At 38.6% G+C, this 17,708-nt stretch overlaps 1 protein-coding gene across 2 annotated transcripts in view; it reads right to left on the bottom strand.

Moving 5' to 3' along the window:
• RFX4 (regulatory factor X4) overlaps positions 1-17,708 on the bottom strand; it is a 90,912-nt gene that overhangs the window by 51,166 nt on the left and 22,038 nt on the right. The window contains exons 3-4 of one of the 2 annotated variants that reach the window (XM_017804614.1): positions 13,070-13,130; positions 7,782-7,905 (exon numbers count right to left, since the gene is read on the bottom strand). In XM_017804614.1, coding sequence (XP_017660103.1) covers positions 7,782-7,905; positions 13,070-13,130 — 185 coding nt within the window. Of the gene's footprint in view, positions 1-7,781; positions 7,906-8,907; positions 8,999-13,069; positions 13,131-17,708 lie in introns of those variants that run through there. The other variant, XM_017804615.1, reaches the window with a different exon arrangement.

The following is a 17,708-nucleotide window of genomic DNA, read 5'->3' on the forward strand; positions in this document are numbered from 1 at the left end:
CAGCCAAAGTGAATGCAGGAAAGAAAGATCTCATATTCTCCCATGGTGAGATTGCAACACTGGTAGTACAACATTCAATATATATTGCACAAATCTTGGAGCTAACAGGATTTTTATCCCATTTCAGCTTTTTAAACCCAATGGAGGTGTCTGAATAAACTTGAATTAATTATCTATTTACTATTACTTGAATTAATTATCTATTTACGATTTCTGGTCATTCTTAAAATAAGACAATAAAAATTAAATAGGTTACTTGAGCACCCACGTATAACAGAGAGAGCTTTATGAGCAACAGCTAGGAAAATGCACTTCCTCTGCACAGGTCTGTGTTACAGTCTGCACAATCTATTACCCTCAGACATGGCAGGCTGCAGGAGCTGTTCTGTAACCCTCAAGCGGCTGCAAGGGTGCATTCCTTCAACCTGATTACTGCCAGCTGTAATTTCTGCCACTGCCTCTCTCCTCACATCTCCAGTACTGTAACATTCCAACACAAGCAGAGCCAGACCCAGCTTTAAAACGAGGAATTGCAGAATCACAGAATGGCTTAGGTTGGAAAAGACCTTAAAGGTCATCTAGTTCTGAACATTCTGCCATGGGCAGGGATATTCTGCTTTCATCACTACGCTGTGACGCATCACTCCTCATTGCATTCACTATCAAACTGTGAACTTGTTGTTTCCTAACTATTCCATCTAAATTTGTCTATGATATGAGATGTCAAAACAAATCAGGGGGGAAAAAATCTTATAAAGCATCTTATGTGCCTGTCTTTATGCAAACAAATAAGGATGGAAGAAATCAGAGGTCTGGAAATTTCTGAAATAATTTTTTTTCTTCCCTCCTATGTCAAAATACTAAATTTTGCTCTGGGGGCAATAGGCAGAGGATGGCTTTTAAAAGGCTTTTCTCTGAAATAATTTAAATTTTTGCTTTTCAAAGGGCATAATCATTTTGTCAATGCACCTGATCTAGAGGGACATTATTCTTCATGACACTTGTTCCTTTCTATTTGAAATAATTCTACTCATGCTTCTAGAACTTCATAGAGTAATGAAATAAAATCAAACTAATTTGCAACCCAATAACTGCACTCTGCCAGAATGAGAAAGGAAAGATCAAAGTAGTCCATTACAAAATACAATTCATATCTCTCAAATCCACCAAACCGTGTAAAGAAAAGGAGAAGAGCTGTGACTGTGTCTATACCCTCTCTACTTCTTGCTTACTTATTTGCATGGCCAGGAGGGAAGACTGTAATGTACTCTTGATCACAGATCTGTTGTCTGTTTAGATTCAATAACTTCCCATTTCTCTTCACTCACTTTCACAATTTTTGAGTTAGGGCACAGTCTAGCTGTAGGATAAGAACTTGTTTCTATCACTGATACGTCTCAACCGATACTGCAAAGCAAGGCAGAAAAGCCTGCTGGCACTTTCTCTAATGCCTGTGCCCAGTTCTGCCTGTTATGGAGATCAGATTTTGTGAGGAACTCTGACTGAACTGGACCCTTTAGTGAAGCTTCTGAGATCTCTCCTCAGATTCATCTATGTACAACAATATCCTCCTTCAGCAGTTCCTCTGGCCAGATGGAACTCAGCCTAAGGCATGATCAAACAGTTTACTGCATCCCAATAAAACTCCACACATCAAATGCTCTGACTCAGATCCTCAGCTGAGCTGCAGCCACTTTTGCTGCTGACTTGCCGAAGCCAAGCAGACCTAAAGCCTTGCACAACTCCCCTTGCTCTGTACTGGTGCCAGCCCGCTCCCTGCCATCACCCAACATATCTGTGGGAAAAGGCTGAGCGCCAGGATCCCTGCACTCTGGCAGACCCGGTGCTGTAAGCACAGCCTCGGGGTCGTGTTGACAAGGCATGAGGTAAAGCAGCCCAGGCCACTCTACTTCATACTCAAAGCCTAACTGGAAGCCAGATGCTTCAACTTGCAAAGCCACTAAAAATCCCGTTCCTATAGGGCACTGAGAAAGGAAAAGTCACTCCAGAGAAACTGAGGTGTGTTTGCTGGTTTCCTTACTTTCCAAGCTTGTGGAGAAAATGACAATAGTCAGCAACCTGCAATAATACAAGGGATCAGTGAAGTGGAGCCAAGGGACCAAATACCTTTCCAACTACACTGTAGGATCATCATTCCCCACACCAGCATGACTGCTTGCTTGTGCACTGCTTGTGTTACTATGGCCTCATCAGAGGAGCTTGGCCTAGAAGATTCTGACTTGGGAAGAAAAGCCACACTGCTGTCAACTGTCCTTCAGTCAGGAACCTCAGCTATTAAAAAGAGATGAAGGGAAAGCAGGCACTGCTCAGATAGCACTGACAGACTGATGCAGTCATTCGATGCAGTAACAGAAAGCACTTTCTCAGATTTAGATTGATTTTTCCTCAGTTCTATTTTTGTATTCAATATTGTAGAAATTGTTCATAATAAAGCAAGTGCTACTTTAGTCTATCAGAAGAGAATACTAGGAATAAACTTGGCTTTGCTAAACCAGTTACTATTGAGGCTACTTAGGAGCAAATTGAGAGTAAAGAAAAAAAAATACATCTTCAGGAAAGTACCTCCTTATGAACAACAGGCAATTTCCTGGGGTGTACATTTCAATACAAAGACAAATCAGAACATAATCCCATCACAATGTCATTATCAAAGAGGTGTCAATAAAGGACTTGTCTGTCCTTTTCAAACATTAAAATCATATGGTATGATAGCATGAAAGTGTAAATCCTATTAATATTAATCATGCTTGGAGCAGAAGTCCTGCTGGCAAAACTTCTGGGTGTAGGGATAGTGCATCGTGATAAAAAGAGAATCTGTCTAGTACAGCTTGTACTTCGCCAGAGCAAAGCAAACTATTGAGAAAAAAAAGTTCTTTCCTAACCAATCTTACAAATCGGTTGTGGACTTCGCCCTTTATTTAGTGAAATGCATTTATTGGAATCTAATTTTCACTTACAGCAAAGACAGTCAGGAAGCACAAAATTCGTGTGAGTATGCATCCATGTTAAACCTCTTTATGCTGCTGGAGAGATGTAAAGGAACCTCAGGCTGGGGGAGAACCACCCTGAGAAGTGTCAGAGTTCTTCGTTTTCCCTTTCAAATATTAATTTATTATTGCTTGTCAAAAGACATATCAGGAAAGCCCCAAAAGAAAAAAAGAAAAACCGAAGAGGAAAGTATTTAACCTCCAGGGGGCATATGGGAGTTGTGGGAAGAATGCTTTATGAGGATGCAAAGGAAGTTTCACCAGGAGATATTTACTGTTCTGTGTGCGAGGTACGGCAGGGTCAGGCAGAGGACTTAGCACTGCACAGTAAATTTAAAGCAGGGAACTGAGGAGACATAGGATATGAGAAGTCGGTGAAGATGAGGAAGATTACATCTTCAGGGGTCTTGATTAAGAAAACAATGTACATACAGGGTCAAAAAAGAAATAAGAACAAAAATCGGAGTTGGAAATAAAAGTGACAGAGAAGCTCAAAAACCTGCCAGTGAACAGCTGGGCAGTATGGAACAGCCAGGAGAGCCTTATGGCACCCATCCATACACTATAGCTACTGAGGGGCTTGGAAATGCTCAAAACATTCCTGCTTTTTATTTGATTCAGTGAAGGTCCCAAAACAGAATGATTTAGCTTTTGCAATTAAACCCAGTAAGAATGGCATGTCAGAGTCATCACCCATCACCGTAATTTTTAGCTCACTGTACTTATTATCACTGGTGTTTTATGTTAACTTTTTGCTCAGAAAAAAACCCCCACAAACCACACATCTGCACTCCCTGCTGCAGGCAGCGGCAGAACTTTCAGTTGGAAACATCTTAAACCACTCTCCAAATCCACAAGATCCCGGAGCAGAGCCCAAGGCATTCGCAGCACAGGGCTGAGGGGCACAAGGCTGCCGTCCTTTTTAAGTGACCTCAGCAACAGGGCTTTCACTCCTTCTGCCTGAAGACTAATTCACAGTCTAAACACGTTCTCTGTGAGAGAGCTTGTTCTCATATGCAACATTTAATTGTTAATAACTCAGTGACATACCTGCCCTGCCTCACTGTACCTCCCTGTCTTTTCACTGGTTGCATGGAACATTTTTACTTACTCTGCTTCACTTTTACATGAAATCATGATCCTGTTGCATATAATATGCTTTGCTGTCTACAGTAAGAGCAGAAGCTTATTGGAGTCTTAACTTGATGCTGAGCTGTAACCAGCAAATTACAGGGCCCTTCCTAGTCACTATTTAGCTAAGGTATATAAAAGAATCCTTGGTCCTGCCTTTTGCAGACAAGTACTATTATGGCAGGCTAGATAGCATAGCAGATTGGTAAATGCCAGTATAAATAAAACTGCCTGTAATTTTCACATGTTAATTGGGTGAGTAAAATACTAAAATCTTGGCTAACAAGTTAAAGTTACAACTACTTTGTCATATAAGAATATATCACATTAATAACCATACCGTACTAGAGTATTCTTAATTTCATATGTACTTTATGTGGTTTAGGAGTACAGGTTGCTTTTTTAAAGGTGTTTATTTATACAGTAATTCTGTTCTTTGCTCTTCTTATTCCTTTAATTGCTACTAGCCTGATTTCCTCAGAAATCAAGCTACAAAATATTACTGTCTCTTTGTTAATCTCTCCACCCCCTGGACCAATTTTGGTTTCACTAATGCAATATTACCAAGTGCCTGGTGTCCATGTCCCAGCAGTATAATAGAAAATACTATTATGGCTGGAGAGTGGGGAGAACATACTGATGTTAATGCTGAGGACAAGACAGGGAAGAAAAATCTCAGGTTTTAGCTGATCCATTTGGCCCTGCCTGACTGGACAACCATGAGCATGAGGCAACCAGTCAACACTTCTATTGCTCTGAATCAGCCACCCCATGTGCTGCTTCTTGCCCAGCTGTCTGCACGGAGGGGGGAGAACAAATAAGACAGAAAAATAGACAGGCAGACACGAGGGACTCAAAAAACAATGTAGAAAGAAGGTGCAGCAGATGTGTGAGAAAACTGAAAGAAACAAGATCTTGATGTAGGGACTGGGACCTGTAAATGATTGAACGTACTTCAGGGAAACATGGAGATATTACGTAAGATTTAGGTAAAGCTAAGGATTTAGGGAACATAGGAGATGGTAGGGAAGTCTCATTAGTGCAGCAGTTCATGAACAAGTTGTCTCTTCTCCCTGCCACGCTCTGTTGTGGATATATTTGACTTATATCAGGTTTAAGAAGAACACATGGGCTGAAGTGCTGTCTACAAAACCTTAATCTGGAGGCAACACTTTCAGATAAGCTTCATATGTCTCCTGTGGTATCTTTAAAAGTGAAATCAACACTGTTCTGTTAAGTGAGATGTAACTGAGTATGTAACAATACATAGGATGTTACTTATTACAGTTTGTTTTAATGTGCTGAACTCTCTCTCTCTTTCTAAAAATTGCCAGTCTGTTAAAGAAAAAGCCTAAATATTTAACATTGGCCACAGAGCTAAAGTTCAAAGATGAATCATAAATTCAATGTGGTCTACTGAAAGGCGAACTGTCTACAATTTCACAGAACAACTAACTCCTTTTTCTGGAGGAGATGACAGCTGCAGGGCTCTTGATGTTTCCCAATGAGGACAAACATGTCTGGGGTCTCTGCTTCAGCAGCTAAATGCAGAAGCCCTTAAATAGCACCTATTTTACTGCACTGCTTCTACTGCCTCCAAGGCATTTATGCAATGCACATTTCCAAGATGGTATTTAAGTCACATAATAACAACTCTGTTGGCTAAAACTGCATCCATGTACCTGCTCCAAAGGAGAAGCTGATGGAATGAAGTGGAAGTGTGCCTTACAGATCTTCATAATTGTGCAGTACATTTTCTTTAGAGTAATAGATTGGAAAGGACCCCTGGGGTCTGCTCCAGGTTCTGAAGATGCAGAAGCCTGTTTCACTCCAATATTTGTCCCAATGTTGTCTGAGGTTCCTGGACACATCAGTGCGGAAGCATCAGTTCCCAGATGCAAAAGTGATGGCCACATGAAGTACTAGTATGAGACAGTATTATGATGATTCTGTGTGGCTTCCTTCCTCTTCACAACAAGGTAAAAGAGGTTTCATGCATCACTGCTTCAGAACCTTATTGCAATCGAGTGGGAAACACTTGGACGGCATATGAAGAACACATTGGAATGCCATGATTTTTGGATGGAAGTCATTGTACCTGTCCTGCTAGGTCAAGATACTCCTGCCAATGAACAGGGGGGTGTGTGTGAGGGGCAGGAGAAGAGGAGGATGAAGTATTAAACAGTGTAACAAAACTACCACATACCAAAAAATTGTGGAGTAAGTCCCCGGTAAATTTATGTTCTGATGAAATAATTTCAGAATATTTACACCTTACAATTTACAGAAGTTCTTAGCAGCGGCAAAATTAACATTGTGTAAACTTGAGCTATGTTCCAAATGTGTTAGTCTACACGAAATCTGTTTGTCGTTCTCACTGTGCCTAAATTAAATGTTGCCACTACACTTAACACTTGGTAGCAAGAATACGTACAACGAGCAATTTCATTCACACCCATTGTCTTTAAACAGAAAACTAACACAGGTTCTACTGAGCTGTGCAGGTCTTCAAGACACAACAGACATAGTAATATTACAACATGGTACACTTTACTTTCCTTACTAGACTACCTACCTAAATATGCACTACAGCAAATGTCACCTCATTAAATACATTATTCTCCTTCACCTGCTCTTTACACAGGCACTTACCCGAGGAACATTTTTCCTCCTCTGAATACCCAGCACTTCTACAGAACAAATGCTGCAAACACTAAAAGAGAATATCTTGCAGGACAATTGGCTTCAGACTCATGCTTGCAAGCATTTCAAAAACAGTGGCAAATTCTACACTTTGTTTTTCTCACAGCCTACAAGTTTTAAAGACCTGCGACACATTCTATATTAGAATTTCAGTTTTAAATGTCACCCTATTTTTCACTGAGAGGAAAACCTCAGCTGGCCAGAAAATCCAAAATATGAACTTTATATAACCTTCTAGCCAGCTATTAACATCTGCTAGTGATGTAGAGAATAAGATCTTTACTGCTCACACCTGGATGATGCAGAGATGTGTCTGCAGTAGGAATGCACCTCCACTGTGAATCTGGAATTAACCACAGTGGCTCTTACTAGAGCAGGAATCACAGTGCAAAGATAACTTGGCAGCCTGTACCTGCAATGCCACAAAAAGGCAGCTAGATGCTTTCTAGACTTTCACATCTGGAGGCATTGTACTCCACCATGTGAATTTGCCATATCGTTTGATATTATTAATTCAGGGATCTCCATATCATGCTTACAAGAATGGGCTAGACATGCTCCAAAATTCAATGACTGATGTTTTACCCTTTTGTTTTTAAAAGTTATATATTTGTTTAAGCAGTGCAGGTCACAATGTAAATGTATTTACACTGGCTTGTATTCAACTTCCAACTCAGCTTTAACTGCCAATATTGTATAACATGCCACTGTCAGCTAGGCTGGGACTGAAGTATTTTGGAGCTTAGCCATGATTACAAATTATTCCAACCATCAAAATACTTAAAATCTTAGCCTTTGTCCAATAACTTGAACACATAAGATATTTCATTCAAAATATTTTCATTCAATCTCAAAGGGAAGATTTAATTATTTTCAATAATACAAATGCACATGAACCAAATGAGAGCTTAAGGTGTCATCATGCTGCTTTAGACTTACCTTTCCAAAGCTGGCAGCATTAACAGGTTGTGTGTCATTTTTCTCACAGAAATCCAAGTAATGCATGTAGAGAGCACTCCGAGGAATGCAAACACCTTCAGCGATCTCATAGTTCTCCTCCAGCCTTAAAAAGGAAATATCAAACAGAGAGAACTGCAAGTATGTTGGATGTCCTGTATGGTAAAAAGTACACAAAGCTGCATCTTTTACGACCAAACATTCTGACTTCCTCTTGTCTACTAAATTTGTTTTGTTCCTAAGTGTTCCTTCCAATTCATTTCCATAAAACTTACTTGCTTCATTTGGTTCATACTTGCTATCAAAACTATAGGCTGTGAGTTCTCAGTGCATCCTGCAGTAAACAAATATATGTACAACCACGAAACAGTAAAAGTTCCCTGAGGGGAAGCATTTTCTCCTCCTTTACAGAACAGGTCACCTTTGGTTCATGACACTCTTTTCACTCCTGTCCAGCTGCAAAATTGCTTACCTTGAGGAAGCAGATGCAGCTAAAGCAAGTTATTGGCAAATACTCAAGAGTATGCACAAGATCTTACTGTAAAATATTTTCTTGCTATTATTTGTGATAAAGTGGAAAAAAAAAAGAGTCCATGATCTGAACACAATACTGAAAAAAACCTAGTGAAATAACATCCTCCTCAGCCTTTTAGAAGTTATTATTTATTTGGACATGCAAATATGAAACTACGAAATTTTATATTATGTGTCAAATATAAGAGTAGGCACATGCTTAATATTTAAAATTTGAAACTGGTCTCATTATAAATCTATAGATTAAAGAAACATTCCTTTGAAATGAAATTTTTATTATTACTTATCCAAAAATATTCAAGAGATATTTACATACACACTTAACTTTAAACCATAATTAATCTTGTCATCCATAGTGTCAATCATATGCAAACGCGTGTTTTTGTGCTTGTCTGCCTTTCTGGGTAAGAGAAGAAGTTAGGTGTAACTTCCCCTTAAATCTATTAAAAAATTAATACATATTCTCAAAAAACTCCAATTTTACAGCAAATGATCCCCTATCATTTTGTAGCTGTAGAACACCTTCCAAATATCTAGTTTCTCTCCTTCATTGCCTTTTTCAGGACCTACCTACCTTCCATTTCAGTTATCGTGATCATTTGTGACTGCAAACTATTTTAATAAGATATCCGGCCAGATGAATGGACTCCGTTTGTATGGGAAACATCTATTCTTCCTTGGTTTCTACAGAAATATCATCATGGCATCTTTCCTCAAATTCATAGCGCTTTAACAAAACCTCCTTTCAAAACCTGGAGAGTTCGTTTGTATACTATAGCTGCTAATTGGAATGTCAGCTTCCGTGACCAAGACAGGACAGAAAGAAAAGCAGTTAATTATTTCTCTTCATATCTGATGAATTTTTCTCTTTTTCTCCTCTCTTTCACAGAGAGTCATTAGTCTGACACTGAACAATGCCCCATTATACCTGAACTTTTTTTTAATGATCAAAAACCCATCTTGCTCCACTTCTTTTATTTTCCTGTCTTTTATTTAACAACTTTATCATATTTTGAATCCAGCTTCATTCTACAGTATTGTAGGAAGATAATGAACGCAATCTTCTACCTAACAAATCATTACCAGAAAGAATATATATATATACATATATATATATATAAACACTTTGAATGTTGTAATAAAGCTACATGAAATCCAGTAGTTCATAATGAGACCTTTTGTGCCACTACAGTGTAGGAATAAAGCCCCTAATACTTCCACAGGAATGACAATTTTATCTGTCTCTATTACTGCTTCCCTCTTTATACACTCATATAGTTTGAGATTAAATGAGATTATTCTATAGCAGAATCAGGTCTGTAGTTTTGTTCCAGATTTATTTATTTATATCAAGACCACAGAACAACTGTGATGTTAATCACTGCTAATCACATAAAAGATTCCAGAACCAATTAATTTTGATGCAGTATAACAATTTCTGAGGAAGTAGTAACCTGGGGAGAACCCATTACCTTACAATACTTTACCTTCCTCTTTTTAAATTCTTTTTATAATTGTTGTAGAAAATAGAATAGTTTTGCTGATTTTAGCTTCACAATACTGTTATGTACACTGTAAGCCACAAAACTGCATGGAATTAGGTTGACTGTACTTCGAATAATTCTGTGTTTGGAGAAGCGGACATACACACACCAAAATTAAGTAAAATAAAGTTCCATACTTGCATTTTGGTCAACCAGTTTACCAATGAAATAATCATGAACATTTTAGAGCCAAGTCATAGCTTTAGAGATGATAATGAACACAGGAATGTGGAATAAGCACAGGATACTAGATATTGCCGTATTCATGCCTTAACCTTTAAATTCAAGCTTGCATATTTTCCCCAATTATGATGTATTTGGCAGTAGTGCTACATTTACTAGGCCTTTCACTTCATTTTGTGTCATCAACAAAACAAAACAAAAGCATCATTCCTGTTTCCAGGAAAAGGATATTTAGCCAGGCTGACAGCCATCCAGACATCTTGGCTTCTTCAGCTGTTCTTCCTCCTCCACATTTAAAATGTTCAACATACTTTGCCTTTGGAGAGGCACAAGAATTAAGGCTAGATCCTCATGGGATTGATATTGTTTGCCCTTTTCAGCCAGATGCCAGACAAGAAATAACTAATAAAGTTGATGGCAATGTGAACCATGTGACAAAATGTACTTATTTCCCTTATGTCTTGCTACACTTTCCCTATTGCTTTCTTCCTCTTCTTTTTCCTTGCAACTGGCATTTCCTCTGTTTCTGTTCTCTGACACTCTATAGCCTTCATTAGCTGTAAGTGATAGAAGCATCTAACAGAAAAACATGACCAGCTTTAACTTGGCAGACACCAGATGCTACAGATGATTGTGAAGCTTCCATTTGCCAGAACAAGGGCAGTTTGATAGCCTGTCCTGAAATCTGGTCAGTAATTTACCCCACCACTTCTACCTCTTGAATCTGGCCCAGAGATTCTTATAAGAAGGTAGGATGCATGTTTGCCTAAGGCACATCCAGTTAAATTTTTTGTCTTTCCTGACTGTGCAAATACTTAGTGTGAGGCCTGATCCTGCTTTCAGCTGGCATAGAGCTAGCTTTTTTCCAAGTAGCTGGCACTGTGCTGTGCTTTGGGTTTAGTATGAGAATAATGTCGATAACACAGTGATGTTTTAGTTGTTGCTAAGTAGTGCTTACCCTAAGTCAAGGACTTTTCAGTCTCCCAGATTCTGCAAGTGAAGAGCTGCACAAGAAGCTGTGGGTGCACACATAACCAGGACAGCTGATCTGAACTAGCCAAACCATGGAATATCATGCCCAGTACATAAACCAGGGGGAGCTGGCTGTGAGGTGCCGATCACTGCTCAGGGACAGTCTGGGCAATGGTCAGTGGGCAGTGAGCAATTGCATTGTGCCTCCATTTGTTTTTTCTTGGTTTTTGGTTTTTTTGGGGGTTTTATTACTCTCTTTTTCATTACCACTACTATTACTATTATTATTATCTTACTTTCATTTTAATCATTAATCTGTTCTTGTCTCAACCCATGGGTCTCATCTTTTTCCAGCTCTCCTCCCCATCCCAGTGGGAGCAGGAAGGGGAAAGAGTAAGCGAGCGGCTGTGTGATACTTAGTTGTTGGCTGAGGTTAAACCACAGCACCTGAGCAGGCCAAACTGTCAAACATGTAAAGCTAAACCTACAGGAAGCACTTTTGCAGTGCTGTTTCAACAGTTTACTGACCCATGTGTTGCTAGGTGTTTCTGCTGTACAAATAACTGGATGCTAATATGCCTGATACTCCAGAACAGTGAAAACTCCACATCTTCACACAAAGTAAGCTTACTACTCAGCAATTTGACCCTAAATTTTGAGCTTGTATTTTTGTTTAGAATATAAAGTCCTCCAGGAAATACAAATTCAAAGCTGCAGTACATATGTTGAAAAGCACATGGAAACCATCAGAAAACTGTTTGATGGTATGGCTACTAAGCTGGGAATCTTTTTACCTACAGGCCTATTAATAAATTAGCCAATTGTATAATTCAGTTTGACAGCAGCTAAAGATTTTAAATGTTAAAACTTCTTTGCTTTCTGTTCCCTTGTGGAATGTTGGGTGGAAAATAAATAGAGGAAATTGCAGATATTCCAGAAGAGTCAAAGGGGAAAATGTTTGACCTACCTCAACATGTAAGAAACCTAGTGCAACAGAGAGGTAGTAAGCCATTACACTAGCTAGAGAGAAGGGAAGAGGATGTAAGCAGAATCAAAATTTTAGGATTTTATTGCAAACACTGCTGAATGAGCATTAAGTGCGCACAGTACATTCCAGCAGGGCTCAATATCCCAGGAGTTTAGGGATTTACTAACCTTTATGACTGAGGAAGCTTGAAAGTATTTGGCAAAAGACTGTTTACAGTATTTGCATGTTTTCTGTTGGGAACAGTATCGTTGGCACGTTCTAATTAATGCTGGCTTCTTGGCTACAACATTGTTTGCTCCTGTGGAAAAGAATCTTAACTGACTTCACTGCAAAATAAACACTGTTCTGAATTTGGGCCTGGTAAGCCCTGCTTGCTCTTTTATTTTACCTAGATAATTCTTTATCTTTATTATCCCATTTAACTGTGTGGAAGTTGTGGGAGTGAGTAATGAAAAAAAAAATATCGTTATGACATTTCACTATGATTTTAATAATTTTCTCTCTGTAATCACTCCTTTTCTTGAGTGTCTGTTCAAGGAAAGTCACTTTTCTTGAACTTCTGAAAAATGAGATTTTTGTGATACAAATAGGTGTAAATAAACAATAGTTCCCAACGAAATGCCTGTATTTATGTTTGCTCATCTTATTACATAGATCCCATTTTGGTAAAATAGCTGGTAAAGGTGGGCTTCATCAGACACTGAAACAAATGTGAGTCTTGAAAAAAACCTCTCAGTACTAGTTTTCTTTTTGTAATAAATATAACAACGATGGCAAACCACAAATCACCAGCTGGCAAGGTGACAAACAAATATGCCAAGTAAACCTTCTAAACTATATCAGAAGTTTCCTCTATTCAAACAAATCCCTTAAGAGTAGGACATTTGTTGAGAAATGCTGTACAGGATACTAATAGCACATTAAACACTTACAGTGAAAGTTTCTTTAGAACTGTATAAGATGTCTAAGAGCTCTATTCTCCTCTTCTGGAAAATACATAAGAAACAACACTAACAGGTTTTCTTGATTTTTTTTAAAAGGCATCTTACCATTGCAGTGTAGCTGGAGTCGAGTGAGGTTTTGATGCTCTATTATTTTCTTTTTCCTCATCTGTTAAGAAACAAAAGAAATGCTATGTAATTTCAGTGGGAACTTCCCAGGCATTTGTGAACTGATAAGTAATTTTTTAAAAAGTTATTTATGAATGGTAAGGAATTCATTAAAAAAAATTAAAATAATTAAAAAATATTATTAAAATGTTCTCAAGTATTAAAGCTCTTTCAAAATATCGGCTAAATTGTGGAAATGTAAATAATGATGTTCTCTAAACTACCATCTGTAGATATTGCTTGAGGCAATAAACCTTGCAAACATCACTGATAGCAGGAGCAGAGTGGTGCCCAGGAAGAATGACACCGAAAAGGATAAATTTATATGAAGCAAAAGCAACTCTTAGATTTCTAGCAGCGTGTGAGGACATATAAACACTTTGACCTGCTTTAAGGGAACTGTTGTTTTACCTTAGTTTTATATTAGATAAGGCATTTAAACTAATGGGGTTCATCCACTGTTTAATCCTAACATATGATATGTACTAGCTGTTTATACATTTACAAAGATTGATTCTTAATGAGAAGTGTATGTTCTGTAATATACTTTATTCCTTTTCAGATAATTTATCTGATAGTATTCCTCATTAACTGCTTTCAAGGTAACTCTGATTTTCTGACTTTACAAAAATTTAAATAAAAGATGAACAAAGAAAAAAGATAATTAAAATAAAACTTCAAATACTGGATTCTTCCTAGTTTGTGTTAGTTCTTTTGAAACAATTTAAAAGTATGTATAGAATAATTCCTATTAAATTGTGTTTTGTGAAACATATAAAACATTCCTACGTGAAAGTTGGAGTAAAGCACAATCAGCAGCTACAGAAGGATATTCTTCAGGAAACGCTGTTGTATTAAACACAGTTTGATATTTTCACAACTTTGACCCTGATGAAAGCTTTCAGCATAGAAGACTTTGATACCTAAACAACGAGACAAATCACTATGCCTGTACACCACACCGCAAGTTTAATTTCTTCATGCAATCAACTTTTTGAAGTTATTTAAGCGGGCCTTCAGGATGCTGAATCTTAAGAGAGCCGATCTTACCAGCGACCTCCTCTGAACACGAGACCCTGTCGGGAGGCCTTTTGTGCTGTTCCGTGAACGCAGGCACACAAATAACACCCCACTTCGGAACGCCCTGTCTCCAGCCTCCGCGCCACAGCATTTCTCCCATTACACACAGGGAAGCTGGGCTAACCGAACATCCTTTATCCCGCTCGGCCGCTCCCCTGAGTGTCAGGAAATCCCATTTTGCAGCTCCCGCGGACCCCCAGCGCTGCCCCCCTTCTGCATCTGCATGACAATGGACCCCTAATTATTGGGCCGCACACTCCCTCCCTGCCTTTCAGGGACCGCTTTTATTCAGCGCACAGGACCAACATACACATCTCAAATCACTTTTAAATTGTGTTTTTCGTTTGTTTTTCCCAAACAAACGGTCGGCGTGCAACAAACCCCCGGCACACGGGGCCTGAATGCCGAGCGGCCGCGGCTGCCGCTCCTCACGCTCGAGGACCTGTTACCGGGTGGCTTTCACCTGTGCTAACCAGACCGAATTCCCCCCTGGATATGTGACACACCCTCAGACATTAAGTCAATATCTAAATTACACATATTAGGGTCTCCACACCCCTTCCATCTCTCCTCCAGCTGTTTTTTGCTTGCATTAAGAGTGACCAAGCACCCTCGAGCAGGGGCTTTACCTGCCCTCAGACACACTTCAAGCCAGCCTTACTCAGCTCCTCCCATGTAAGGATTTGTTTTAATAACACAAACTAACAATTAGATAATAAGCTGCAATTTATATCTCCCTCCTCAGGTATGTTTTTTTTCTTGGAGATCCTTCAAGGCTCTCCAACATCCTCCATGAACTGTCTCTCAGTACAAAGTAGGAGAATGATGAATTTACTCAAAAAAAAACATTTAAGCATCATTTCCCATAAAATATTTCCCATTGAAAAGTGGATTTTCAACAAAACTAAATTTTTCACAGGTTCAGTGCTTGTCTCCCCCCAAACCAATTCTCTGTACAAGAACACAGAGCTACTTTGTTTTTTGCCAATATATTTCTCATTTTCACCAGGTGTTGTCTAAAGTATTTATTTTCTGAAAACTTTCTCTTTTCTATTAGATGGAAAGAATTGTGCATGGTATAGGAATAGAGGGGATCTAGAAATACAAACTTTCAGCATTACACATAAAAGCACCTTATTCTACCTTGTACATTTTAACTATATAATCTTATCAGATAATTGACTAGCAGAAAATAATAAATATCCCTATTCTTTATATTTTGATTGGTAGAAGCACTTGATGGCTTCCATGCTGAGCAAGGAATGTTTTCTGTAACTGTTGACTCGAGTCTGATCCCAGAACTCTTTGCACAACATGGAAAAAGAAAGGGAAAATAGCACTTCTTACTTTTTGGCCTGTTCAGTTATCAGTCCCCATCAGACCAACACTGTAGATTAAAATGAACTCATACCTTTTAAAATCCAATACTCTTAAATTCCAAATGGGTAAGACTCTCAACACAGAAGGGGCCTTCAAAGATATTAAAACCAAGGATCATCATAGAAAAACAGTATTTGTTGGCTCCCAGAGATATCAACAAATCTTTTTCTTCCCAAACTCCATGTAAGTTTCTTTGATAACAGCTCCATCTTTCTATTTTCAAAATTCTGTTTCAAAGCCACCAGAGTAGAGTTCTCTTTGTATCTTTGTGGCTTTCCCTGAGCTCTCAGTGGCATCCTCTGACTTCAGTGGCCTGATTTTAGGTACAGCTTGAGGGAATTCTTGCTTCTTGGGGCAAGACATGGAGACAATAGGAGCTATGCTCAGCACCTCTTTGAGCATCCTGCCTTAAACACTGTGTGTGGAACAACCCAAAGTGAAGCCCCTGCATTAGCACACCTTTTTCTGAAGTATGTTAGTCTGTTTGTCATAACTAAAATGGAGTTGAGTTCTTTCCACTGTGGAGGTAGTTGAAGAACTCTCTACTTTCCAGTGCTGCCTGCATGCGTCTCAAAAGCAGCTAACCTGCTATTAGTAGCTTTATATGGATAAAACAATTCCCTTTGTTCGGTTAGCTCCACACTTCTCAGAGGAATAGCCTCATCCTCTGTAGCCCTTGCAGGCCACATTCTGACTATTCTCAAAAGCTATTTGGCCTTAGCTAGAATTTAATTACAGTCAGAAGCTATCTTGTCTCTTTCTTACATGTAGCTATAAATGAGATTCAGGCTCATTAGCATGTATTCTGTGTTTTTTAAACAGTGGGATTTTTTAAAACCCTCTGAGAAACACAGGAGCAGAGTTCTCACTGAGTAGGTATGACTGAAAAAGAAAGAATTTTTCCCAAGGAAAATTTCAATGAAAACAAGTAGCTCTTTTTTAAACAGTTTTTTTTTTTAATGGAAGAGTAAGAAGTTTAGTTCAAATAAGAAAAGAAGATGCTGGATAAGTCCGTTTCAGCTGGTGAGATCATGAATTTTGAACACTGCTTCTGAAGTACAAAAACTAGTGTGAATATTTTCTTTTATCTCATATGAACTATCTACACATTCACATTTCTAACTAAGCAAGAAAATTTGGATAAGCAATCCTTCCACTTCACCAAGTAGTACCATGACTTCTTTCCAATGGAATTGAAAGTGAAACTTTCATAAGCCTTTATTTGTATTTTTCCAGATCCCTATTTCAATTTGGCTAATCTGGTTCAATGCACAGTACACAGAAAATAATGTGAGGGTGTTTTTCTTTTAATTATTGAATGCAAGTTGTACCATTCCCTTTTCCTTGAGTCTTTTGACTGATATGTGGAGTGTGGAAGTGGTAGGAGGGAAAGTGTTTAAAAAACTGGAAAGTGAATTACTGGTAATTTTTATATTAGAATACAAAAGGTTTTTTTGGAAGAGGTCATAAAATGTTTCAAAAGGGTAAGAAACACCCTAAGAAGCATAGCGATCATGGGAATCCTCAGCTGTGAGTCATTGCTTCCTTTCACAATTTAATGCAGGTTTAAGAGGCCTGGAGGTATCTGGATGAGAACAGAAGATTGCAAAGGGCCCCTGTGGCCTGAAGTATGGCTCTGTAGCATACTTCATCAGTAGAAAAGGAGACCAGCAAAACTATTACTCCTGTCCTAAAACCCTGTGAACTCTAAAATCATCCAGGAAAAAACAGTCACAAGAGCAAACATGATGGTCAGTAAGAACATTATCAGTTCACAGCACAAGTTCTTCTAATCTTCAGTGGATACAAGGCCAAAAAAATCCTAACCAAACACCAAACTCACATTTTTTTCTGGTAGAATCCAGCCAACTGCTACCTAGCGTATTTAGAGACAAAAAACTAGTCAAGGGAAGGATGGATGATGCCTTCTTTTGGCTCCAGATGAAAACTGGAGCTACACTGACAACAGCAATTTGACCACCATTCTGAAGAATTCAAATAGAGTTACGTAGGTTTTCTCAAAACATTTTGCCTCCTGCTGTTTGCAAGTGTATGACAGAGGCTGGACAAAAAGTGACACAGTAGTTTGGAAATTTCTTGGTTGGTGCGTGGGTACTGT

The sequence above is a fragment of the Lepidothrix coronata genome, unplaced genomic scaffold, assembly GCF_001604755.1.
Source record: "Lepidothrix coronata isolate B3197 unplaced genomic scaffold, Lepidothrix_coronata-1.0 Scaffold10, whole genome shotgun sequence".
Taxonomy (NCBI): Eukaryota; Metazoa; Chordata; class Aves; order Passeriformes; family Pipridae; genus Lepidothrix; species Lepidothrix coronata.